Source organism: Pyrgilauda ruficollis, unplaced genomic scaffold (assembly GCF_017590135.1).
Source record: "Pyrgilauda ruficollis isolate IOZ18807 unplaced genomic scaffold, ASM1759013v1 scaffold53, whole genome shotgun sequence".
NCBI classification, from domain to species: domain Eukaryota; kingdom Metazoa; phylum Chordata; class Aves; order Passeriformes; family Passeridae; genus Pyrgilauda; species Pyrgilauda ruficollis.
Genome location: NW_024526933.1, coordinates 3,771,233 through 3,783,681, shown reverse-complemented (window position 1 = coordinate 3,783,681; position 12,449 = coordinate 3,771,233). Strand labels below are relative to the sequence as shown.

General features: G+C 35.3%; 1 protein-coding gene across 1 annotated transcript in view; it reads right to left on the bottom strand.

Annotated features, from left to right (window-relative positions):
* The window catches only part of FRMD3 (FERM domain containing 3), an 88,380-nt gene that overhangs the window by 21,007 nt on the left and 54,924 nt on the right, over positions 1 to 12,449 (bottom strand). The window contains exons 8-11 of the mRNA XM_041480759.1: positions 6,255 to 6,342; positions 4,345 to 4,433; positions 2,072 to 2,135; positions 942 to 1,030 (exon numbers count right to left, since the gene is read on the bottom strand). Of these exons, the coding sequence (XP_041336693.1) occupies positions 942 to 1,030; positions 2,072 to 2,135; positions 4,345 to 4,433; positions 6,255 to 6,342 (330 nt within the window). The remainder of the gene's footprint in view (positions 1 to 941; positions 1,031 to 2,071; positions 2,136 to 4,344; positions 4,434 to 6,254; positions 6,343 to 12,449) is intronic.

Sequence of the window (12,449 nt, the reverse complement as noted above, 5' to 3'; positions counted from 1 at the left end):
CTGTTTCTTTTTTCTATCCAATTGAATTATATCAGTTGGATAGATTATATATTATTGTATCATTGAAATTAAAGAGTCTCTTCTCCAAATTAAAGCAGGTTATTAACATTCAGGTTAGGAGATACATTTTTCCTACTTCTTTTTCATTTGCCCTTTCAGCAGCCCCCTGGTGTGGCTGTGTGCCAACACAGAAACAGTAATATTTATAAAATATGTGAGAGGCTGTAAGGAAACACTAAGTAGCAAGAATAAAAACTACATGCCTAGAGGGAAGCATCAATAAACAGATCTAACAAAGTCAATGGAGGGCAGAAAGAATGCAGAGGAGTTTTTAATAAGGAATTATTAATAGGTTCTCTTTCAGGGAACAGGTGATAACTACTACTTTTTTTTTTTTTTTTTTTTTTTTTTTGGTCACTTTACAGGCTTTTTATGTATAACAAGATCACAAGTATCTTTCAAAATGTATCTAAGAACATTTTCTTTCCTTGCTTAAATCATTAAAGAGAACTGTTTATTTTTCAACCTACTCTTACTAAGCCTTGGATTTCAAGTGAAAGAACAATTACCTCCTGGCAGAAGAACCCAGAGAATCAAGCATGACAGATTTTTTTTTCTTTCATTCTCAAGATATTCTACAGCTGGGCTAAGATTAACAGCTAAGTTCCCAGACATAAGTGCAGTACTCTGTCCATCCAATATCTCACTACAGAGCAGCAAAAGCATTGTGCTGGAGCCAAAACCTTCCTGTCTCATTTGGATTTTAAATTATTTCTAATACTGGCTTGAAGTAAAATGATATTCACCATTAACTTGCATATTTTCTGTTTACATTTTGCCTTCTTTGGAAAAAATGGAACATTTCACAATGAACAATCTTTCACTCACATGCACTTTTTTCTTTTAGTATAGATAATGACTATAGATAATGGTGTACATACTTGTAAAAAGCCTGGTTCTCCACCCCACACTTCCAAAGATGCTTGCAGGCTGCTGGTGTAGAGGTATGGAATGATAGCACAGCCTTCTTCTAAATGCAAGGAAAAGAAAGCAAATGAAAGCAGTGAAAATGTTAAATTCTCAATGACTGAAATAGCTCTACCTGATGGCATCACCTTTAACCAGATACACTGAAGACCAAGTTTTCCTGTGCAGTGTAAATCTGTGGTTCACCCGCAGATGCATAATCCATACATAGCTGGTATTTAAACTGACCAGGCAATTTTTTCAGAGAAAAGGAGACACTTCAAGGGGGGAAGGAAGCATATGTACAAGTGACCTTTAAAACAACCGTGTAACTGGTCAAAATCAAATGAGGGAAATCTCTGTGTTCAACATTCTACATCACACAGCTGCTGCACTACTTACCACCCACCTCTCCCTCCTGTCTACCATTTGATGCCCTTCCATCAAAATTTCCTTGCAACCACACAAGCAGTCTTGATACCTCTGGCATTATTTCCTTCCTTCATTTTTTTCCCCACCTCCATTCAAAACTATAACCTTAGGCTGCATCACTCTGATCTAGGGGAAGAGCTGATTTTAACATGCTGTAGACAAAAGTCTCTAGGATTTCAATGACAACAGCTCAGTGATAGGATCCTAATTACTTCAGACACACTCTAACCTTTTCAGCTTACCGAGATTTGAGGATGGGATTGTAATTATCAAAAAAATACCTCACATTGATCCAGGTAGCAATGCTTACTTGAATTTGCAATCATATACAGAATCGTATACATATATATTCTTTTCTATACACATCTTCTATACTTTAGAGTGAGTGAGTACAGCTTTAGCACTTAAAAATAAATTAAAGCTTGACTCCAAAGGCATCCAGAACCATGAACAATCCACATAGCACAGCATGAATATTAAGTGAGAAATATTTCAACCCTTTGCAAGTTAGACATTTTTTTCAAAATTACTCACATTCATTCATATTCTCTATTTTAGTTATGATATTAAGTACAATTATTGATTATTTAGTAGTTTGTTTCTTTTTAAAAAATGTTACATCTTACACAATCTTAAACAAATACACAAGTTCTGTAAAAATATTAAACACAACCTCTTTCTGAGCTCCAAACACATAAAATGTCTTCCCTTCAAATTTCAGTTTATAGACATCACACCTAGAAAGAGAAAAAATATTTAAGCATAGGAAAAAAAAAAGATAGATCTACAAGTAAGAAAAGTAACTAGCATGTAAGCTTTCCTGATTAGCAAAGTCAAGCAGGCAGTCAAATGACAAAAGCCCTCTACAGGCCTTACAAGATTTAGGATAAAATTATTTAATAGTTTAATTTTTTTAGAGAACATAAGCCCAGAGTATTTCTTTTGCATCCTTATGTGCCTTCAAAGAATTAGCTTTGTCTGCTGGAAAGTAAAGAGGAAATTAAAGGTAGACAGAAGCTTATAGTTATATTATATTTATGACACAGTTTGTAATTCCTCTTACATCTTAAAATCTTACAATGTCTATTGTAATTAAATTTAGGGAAAGATAATATTCTTTTCTTTATACTTATTTATCTGAGGCTTCATATCACACATCTTAGTAACAGACTACTTATTAAAGAACACAACAAGAAGAAAAAAATAATGTTTAGCAGCATTTCTTATAGACAGGCTTTTTGAGTTGCAAAATCTATATCAAAATTTAATTTAATCAAGGTTAAGTGCTCAGTCTTCATATGGAATAACAGTGAACCATAAAAAGGCAATGTCACACCTCTGTTTAAATTGTAATGGAAATTTTGTCATTACCAGTGTTAAAATGGAGCTACTGCTGTTTTTGATAAATTTCCCTAAGGGTTTTGGATGTCAGAGTTGAAACAGGAATAATCTTGGAGGCAAGGACAATGCTATACCTGAAACTTTATAACAAGAGTTTTCCTTTTACATGAGAAAACAAAACAAAACAAAGGAAACAAACAAACAAACAAAAAAAACACAAAAAAAATTGAGAAAGTTTTACATTAAAAAGAGATAATGAAAATTCCAGCTAAAATTAGTTACAGCTACTACCACTCACTTGTAGGCCTCTGAAATGGAAGAAGCTGTACAAAGTGTTCAGATAAAACTCATCAGACTGACCTTTCAGCCTCTACTGTAACACTGAGAGTTTATTGACCTCTCCTCCATCACTGCTTTATTTTTTATCTGGTTTACATATTAATACACTTAATAAGTATGCCTAGATTGCCCAGAGGATGCATTATCCTCAAGTAACATGAGAAGCTAAAGCTGTGAGATTCATTTCCCACAGTATGGTGGGCGCATGCTTGGCGAGTGCGACTCTCTCCTCAATGTGCCGTAGACTGACATTACTGTTGTGTTTTCCTTGTGACAAAACCACAAACCACTGAAGTACTGCGCTACCACGGCTACCTGCAATTAACCCTGGGGAAACTGTACTGCAAATCCACTTTTGACAGGTGTATCCCCAGAGCTCCATATGGAACTCAATTGTACAGACAGGACAATGCTGATTTTACTCTTTAGAGGATTTCAGGTTATTCAACACTCAGGGAAGTTTCTACAGATATGCAGCAAGGAGCCCAGTTTTACCTTTTTTCCATCTTCTGCCTGTCTTGATCCCACAAGACAGGCTGAAAGCTCAGAGATGGAACAGTCTCAGCTGTTGCTGGCATGCATGTAGCAGCAGGGCTAAAATGAGATTATCAGTGTCTAAGCATGACTGGTCACTTTTCACCACACTGCTGAGGGTGTGGCTAGCTGCTCTTAGCATCATCTGCAGGAGCTCAGTTTTACCTCTTCCTCAAATGTGGCTGAGTAAGGCTAGCAAATTAAGTCCAGGAGTTCAAATAAAAGCAAAACCAGACTTATCAAGGACAATTGCATAAGTGCCCATTTCTTTTAAAAAGAGACTAAAAAAAAATTCAAATGCATTCTCACCTCCACCTCCTCTGTTTACCAAATAAGTTCTTTTATGATTTTAAATTGAGGGCAATTAAGTGAGGAAATTGTAATATTTCCAAAAGTCAAATAAAGATTAAGGTGGACTCTCTGCCAGTAAACCTCACTGGTGATTTACAGATAGCTGAAAAATCAACTTACTCATTTTCAGCATTTGTAAATTATGTTGACTAATGAACTCTGTGGAATAATTTTCACAGGGAAAATTGTTGTTGTTGTTGTTATTGTTGTAGTTGTTGCTATCTAAAATCCTTTAAAATAGAAACATAATGGGGCAGGAAAGGTAATATTCACATGGTTCTCCTTAAAGACAACAAATGCAGGTGAAGATGGTAGGAAGAGAAGACACAGGAGAAAATATGCTCATTTATTAAAATATCTTATAAAATATCATGTGCTTACCATTTTAATAAATGAATTCTTTTATTCCCCTGGAAAACTACAAATCCTGCAGCTGTGAATCCTAAAAATGTAGTTGTCCCAAATGAGTCCTTGAAAGAGAAAAAGAAACATAGCATAACTTTCTCCTCATCCAGTGAGGTAGTTCTTACTGATACTGAGGTATTTCTCACTGATTTTTCACTGATAGCATAAATTGTTACTCCATTCTAGATTACCTTTATTTTATTTTCCTCTTCAAAACAAATTTTGCCTTCAAAATATACACTTCTAAGGAAAAGGACAGCTCTTGAAATAAAGACTTCATTTATTTCTAGGGATTTGAGTAACAATACCTTATGCTTTTTTTCCATCTACCTGTAGCTGATTACACAAAGGATTCCTTAGGTAGACTTACTAAATGAATTTAAAATGTACTTCTGTGTATGTCCCATTCTTAAAAGGAGGACTATCTACAAACCAGGGATTCATATCTGCTTCAACACATATATTTTTTAAGATTTCACAATACACTGTTCCTCTGCAAGGTTTCATGTTGGAAATACTACTTACAGACAGCATTTACTAATATAAGCTTCTGTTTTGTTCTCATGTACTCTTCACTACAAAACAGAAGAAATAGTGGTGCTAGCCTTTCAAATAGAAAAGAAAATTTTTAAAATATAGCTCCACTATAAAAGTTCTGGCTTATAATTTTTGCTAAATGACTGAGATGAATTTTGTATTAACTGGATTTTCTGTCCATCCAAAGTTCCATACCCTCATCTTGATAAAGGTAATCAACTTTATTATGCCTTATGTCTTAACAACAAAGTAAAGGGGAACAGAAAGAGGGATGGTTCTGGAGCAGCAGCCACAGCACTGAAAGGAGTATGTCATAAGGAACCTGTGAAGAACCTTGCTTTGGGGTTCACTTTGAGAAGCCAGACAAATTTTCCTCGGGCATGGGTGAAGAACCTCTGATTGGCCCTCACACTGCAAGCCCTACCACACAGGTAAAGAAGTAATTCTGAGCCAGTTATGCCTCAGTTTCTGGGATGCCTCTTGAAAAATCTGCAGTATAGTTTCAATGTAAAGTTTACTATATCACTGACTTCCTTAAGCTCTGAGCCAGACCCTGTTTTTCACACAGGAGCACCATTCCTAAAAAAGTATATACAAAATCTTATGCAGTTTTGTTTTAGAGCTGACTGCTTAAGGATGATCACCACCAGAACAGCTAACTAAACAGTACTGCTGTCCCAGCGGAGGAGATAATACACAGGCCAAAGCGAAAGCAGCAGTTAAAACACAAAGCAAGTCACTCTAAAAATAAACACCTCAGATGATACAGATACAACCAAGTAATTAAAAAGGCACGCATACAAGATAATGCGAACTGGTAATTAAGATCACCTTCTTACAGATGACCACAAAATAACAAAGTGGGAAGTGGGAATTGGAAGCGGGTTTTCCTCCTTGTGCATTTGGCTTGCTGTTCTTACCAAGATTAGCATATTTTGATGGTGTTTGAAAAACTGATCTGCCATGGGCTATCAATGTTTTGCATTTTCTTATCAAAATATTGGTGAATCGTGAAAATTTTGGCAGACAAAAAATATTTCATACTTGGAGTAATTAAAAGAAACCTTTGCAGTAAATGCAAAGAAATTATGGACTGTTATTAGAGCTTATGCCATTACAATCTACTAAATATTCCTGTGATGTTCTTCTGCTTCCTCTAGAGAGACCCTTTTTTTGACTGGTGCAGAAATGTTAGCCAGTCAGTGTTCTTCCAAGGCAAGGCTTAAGCATAATATGTAGTTCCAGGGCAGCTTTTTTAGAAATTGCTCCCTATTTGTGCCTGGATAAAGACCAGAGCTAAATTAATTCCATTACTAACTTTTAACTAAAAGTTAGTAAAAAACTGTTACCTTGCAAGGATGAGGATCAACACCATAAGTTTCCAAAGAATTTGCTTTAAGAAGCAAGTTAAATTCAGCAACAGCTGGGCTCTGACCTCTGAAAGTACAAAAGAAAAAGGAGTCTGACAGCAAAAAGAAATAGGAGAAAAAGACTTATTGACTGGAAAATTTAAATGCCTAGAGACAGAAGAAAGGAAAGATTTTACTGACATTCAAACTATTTCAACAATGTTTGGTTTGTAATAAAAAGAAAACTTTTCATATCATTTCTTCTGCTGAATTGTACAGTGCCTGATGTTTTCAGGTAAAATCTGATGATTTTTATAAATCCTGAGATAACAACAGGAGAGTTATCTCATATTTTCAAAGTATTTTTTGTCTTTTGATATACCCTCATGTCAGCCTGATTATGAAATAAACCTCAGCATCTTTTTTCCACAAACTCTTGCTCCCCATTTCATTTAAAAGGATTGAGCAGATTAACAAACATTCCTTCCAGTGCAAGGTATAAACACGGCAATCATATTACACTGCCTACTCAGATGTATGTCTAATTATAGCAGCGCCTGCTACCAACATGATATCTCAGAATCTGTCAGCATTTCCATTTATACACCCCTATTTTTAGGATGTCTATAATCAACAGTGAATATACACTAAAGCCCAAAACGTGACATGAAGACTTGGGGTGTAGAATAAGTTTTATCTGGTATTTGGTAACTATTGCCATTACAACAAGCTCTAACATAGATTTACAAATGTCCATTTGAAAGTTAACTGTTTCAAGTATTATATAACTGTATCTATGACTAGAGTACATGATTTTGAGAGTACATGATGATAGAGTACATTATTTTGAAAGATAATATGGTTTTATGATAATGAACAGTGCCTAGGACCTTTAGAAAGCCAGACCTCATAAATACTTTCCATGCAAGTAATTAAAAAAATAAAAAGTTTAAAAAAAAAATGTGCCATAAAAAATTTTCAAGAAGCATAGTGATAGTCATACTTTATTCTGTCCCTGAATTTTTTTTTTTTTGAGTCTAGCCTCTCACCACAAATTGTACATAGGAATTGACATTTAACATTTCACTGTATATTGTAGCATAATTTCTCTGAAAGCCTGTTACTCCCTATCAGGTAGAAACCAACAAGTATTGACATATGATATCCAGCATCTGACCTAAAGTTAGTTTAATAATTAAAAGAACATCTAGCATGCTTGTGAACATCAAAACCTGTTTTGAACATAACAGGATGATGACCTGTAGCAATGTAAGTGTCAATATCCATTTCTGTTACAAAGTTTTAAAATTGCTCATTTTTACTTCACTCTTTAGTGAAGTATCTCCTAGTCAACCCCATGATATTTCTTGAGCTTCTTCAGTATTTATTTGACACTACACAACCTTCACTTTATTTCAGACCACATTTTTGTGGATCTTTTCCTTCTAAATTAAAAAATATATATTAGAGAAGAAGTGGCCACCTTTGTCTTTCCTGTTTCAGTCTCTTTTCTCACCACTTGCCAGAGGGGAAGAGCATGTATTAAGTGGAACACCAAAAATTACAAATGTGTATTTACACAGCTAATAGTTAAGGAGAAAGCAGCACAAAAGCATCGATCAAAACAAAAATGCTTATTTTTTCACTCAGTTTTTTGGTAGCTCTACTAAGCTTTTACTCCATTTTAAATACTACTGAATCACAACTTTATATGTCATCACAACTGTAAGACCATAAATGACCATAAAATACAACAATTTTATTTCATGTATACCAGTCAGCTGCATTTGCCAGAAGTAATTAACTAGTTTGACCTAAATTTCTTTGAATAGATATGTTGCATAGTGAAAAGCAAAAAAAATAGTTTGGTTGTTTATTAGATATTGGGACTTACAGAAACAAAGAATTACAAACACATTTTTTAATCCACCTCCATTTGCTGGTACAATCTTCTGGTTTCAGTGGACCAAAAAGTGACAAGTAGTTTGCAACAATGCGGTTTGGGGAGTTGGCATATTGAAATGGGGGAAAAACCTTCATTTGCTATTACTATTAAAGAGACATTAAAGAAAGAATTATCAGGGTCCCCTCACATATAGCCTTTGCAACTATGATGATTTTGTGTACATCAAGTGAAACAAGCTGTGGTATTTGGGGGAAAAAAGCAGAAGACATGGACAAATTTGATCTTATCCGATTACAGATTAATCAAATGACTACAGTGCAAAGCCTTAAAAGAACATCACACAAAGCACAAGAGTCAAGGACAGTATCAAATGAAAAAATCCTCATTAATCTCTTATCAAAGGATTACCTTTTAAGCCTTGATAATATGCTTTTTGTGTGTAACTTAGTAATGAAATTTTTCTTACTAAATAAAAATATAACTGTAACAAATCCTATCAGCAAAGTCAAATTTTTTTTTACCCATCACTGTTCTAACATTAGATATGCCTTGGTTGAAAAGCCCTTAAGCTTTCTATATGCAACAAACAGCCCTACACAAGAATTTATAGTGTACTCACTTATGCAAGCGTTTTACAGTGGAAAAATTGGGAATATTTAGGCAATATATATTTGCTTTGGAACTCAGTACTCTCAGGAAATTCAGGTCTCAGTGCATTTGTTTCTCTTGACCTTATTTTTCAATATTAATTCAGCATTAAGGGAAAGATATATTCTCTTTCTATATGTTGCAGGCACTACAGCATCCATCTGTCGCGTGGCAAAGATATTGAACAAGACCAAAAAAAGAAACTACTATTCAGAAAAGTTTCTGCATACCATACAAATGATAAAAAGTGGACTATTGGTGAAATTAGAGTTCCACAGCAACTATCTGTGGAATTAATTATTCAACCTCTAGAAATCAATCAATCCAAAAGCTCCTAGTTAAATTTTAATGAAACAAATACTTCAATAGAACACTGAGATGTATGCAACACACTCTGTTTTAACTTTAGACTCATGAGATGTATGCACTAGAGGATGTAAAAGCTTTTTTTATTGCCCAAAGGTCAAGGAAGCTCAACAGGGAATAACTTCCACGGTGTGTCACAGTGGTGGTCTACTTCCTTCACTCACTGCCAATACCAATTCATTCTGGAAGTTTCTCCCTTTCATACCTTTCCTTTGAAGTATGTATCTGTTACATACTAAAGTTATAAATCTTAGTTAAGGATGAAATAGCACAGGATTGAGCATTAACTCCTTTTGACAAAGAAGACCATGTATCAAAAGCGGCAAACAAAAAGCATTTTCAATGCTCTTCTCATCCTCTTGGTTCCTGAGTGCCATTAGTGAGGTAATTTTATTTGTCTTCTCTGATTTTCTTACTGACTTATAAAGTGCTGTGAGATACTAGTGTTACCAAATTAGTAATAATAACAATTACAGTACACTCTTTTGCCTCATCTCTATGTCAAGAAAATGTACTTGCTGCAGAATAGAATAGCAATACTTTCCTAGAGTATGTCCTATCTATGTATAATTTCTGGACATTTGCGGTTTGTATTAATGTATTTTAAGAGAACAACACATAAATATGTGCATAATGGTCTGGCCTCTAGAGACATTGCATATTCACCTTCATCAGCCACTCTGCCTTGCCCTGCAATCTTGGACATATTTCACTGTGATCTCAGGAGAGACAACAGTAACAACTTCAAGAAGGATATCCTCCTATGAAATATTCTTGCTGTTATATCCCAGAGCTTGTAGAGGGCATCTCCCAGCAGAACTGAGTTATCTGGACTTCCTTTTAACCTAAAATAATGCTAGAACTCTGCTAAAGCATCAGCACGCTTAGCTGCACTGTACACTGAACACAGAATTGATTACCACATGAGTAAATTTTTGCTGTTGAATCTTTAAATCTTTTTACAAGTAGCTGAGAGTCCAATTGTTATAAAATTAAAGTGCTAATGGTCTTGATCAACTTTTACTTTAAACTCAGAATATTTTGGCAGATAGTGGAGATGTTTTAAAATAAAGTCTTTTTGCTACTATTTTTGTCACAATAATGGTGCTGTGTGGCATTGGAATAAACCTGCTATGATTGCTAATGTTTAGTAGTGGAAAAAATAGCACAGTGGTGGGGATAATCTCAAAGAAAAGCGCTAAATGATGACTGGTAAATGAAATTTCATTGTAGGCTGTAGTTCAGTTTTTCAGAATAAGGCCAGCATCAGCACATTGCCCAAGCAGCAGTGCAGCTCCCCAGGAGCTGCCCAATCTGGCACTGGAAGCAGAAAGGCTTTAAATGTGTCTGTATATGGAAAGAAACATTATCATCTAGGAAGTCAATGAATTGTTGAAGAGTGCTGAAATATACTAAACTTAGAAAGCTGCAGAACACTTAAATATCCATTTTAGCTTTTACTGCAAAGTTGTTTTTCTCCCAGACAGATAGAATCCCAGTAAAACCCAAATAACCACTTTAAAGCAATAATCAAACTCTTTTGCTGAGTCTATTAAATGCATGCATGCTGTGATGGTATGTGTCACTTACATAACTCCTTCTACCAGAACATTTCAAATTACTTGTGCACCTTCAGAGATCAGACTGAGATGGTGTCTCTGAAGTCTGTGTTGAGACATTTGTATTTCAGCTTTACTTCATAAATTGATGCCGTGACACAGACAGCTTTAAGTGCATTCAAAGACAGGGCACATTTGCAGAAGAGATGCAGTTATAATTTATCTAATATTAATTTAAAATGCATTCCCATGATACAGAGAAATCTACTAACCTTTTTTGTTTCATTATCAGAGTAGGTTAATATTTCTGGTCCAGACACATCTAGCCCATAAAGCCTTCTCCAAACAGAGAAGAGGTAAGAAGGGAGGAGGGTGGCAGAGGAAATAGTTCCTCCTAGCTGATGAAGAAATCTGTACATTTTAAAATTTCACACAGACATCTGAAGATATCAGTGTGTTAAGTATGCAGAATCTGAATCCAAACCTCACCATTAGACAGGCAACAACTACCATGATAAAAACGATGACAGTTTCACAGTCACACAATGCCAGATCATGATTATGACCACTCTTCCCAGGGAATAAAGCAGTTAAAAAATGCAGTGCATGCACGACTGCACATGCACACAAGAAAAATCTCTCCTAAAGCTAAAAAATTATCAATGTTTCCATAAATTCGACAGCATTTTCATCTCAAACAGATTATCCTTTCTACTGAATACTTCCTGGAATTATATAAAAATAAAAATCCCATGTATTGATATATTTTTTTCAGTTTTTCAAAAGAGAATGGGAAAGACAACTCTTGTCTGCGAAGTTCCTTTCTCTAGATTACTGTTACAGCTGCCTCTTCCATTAAATTCCCACTCAGGGAAAGCTGTGTCTCACCATAGATCTTTTGGAAATATTCTCTGTACCACGCAAACATTAATGAACAAAACAATATCATGCTCTTACTATTTTCCAGTTAGTGAAACCAGAATTACAAGAACAGTTCCTTGATTTGAATTGGTTTTAAGCACACTTCTGTCAGAAGAAATATTGTTTAGAAGGAAAAAGCTTTGAGGAATGCTTCAGGGAAAGGTCTAGGTGATTACATTCCAACCACCTCTCTGATTCATCCAGATTACAACTGATAAGAATTCTGGAGTGAAAACACTGGGAAAATGTAGCAGAATAGAAACAAATTATTCACCTATTACACTACACACAGTGATGTTTTGATACTTAGAGAATTAGTTCTTTTTCAAGCAGAGATAGTGGCCAACGTATGACCTGATAGATAAATTTAAATGACTTCACTGGGAAACTCAGGCAGCATGTGATACCAAAGCTGAAATGAAGAACACACTGGACTCAGCCTTCCAAATCCCTCAGTATATTTTGTATAACCAGGAACACAAAAGACTTTGGGCCCTGAGGCCTGGAAGGCACTTACCCCTGCAGTAGCCAAAGCCCTGCCCTGTTCCAGACATCCCCCTCAGCTGCACATAAACCTCAACAGATCCTTGATCCCCAGAAACGTGGTTTCTGTCTCCTGTAACATGACTTGCAAGTTTTGGAGCATTCTGTCTGTCCTTCCAATTGAATTCCCTTAGTGTGTACAAGGCCATCAGATATCAAAGTGATTAACATACTACTAGAAGCTAAATTTAAAGTGTACATGAGCGAGCTACCAGCACTATGCATAAAGCCATATAATATGCACTTTTAATT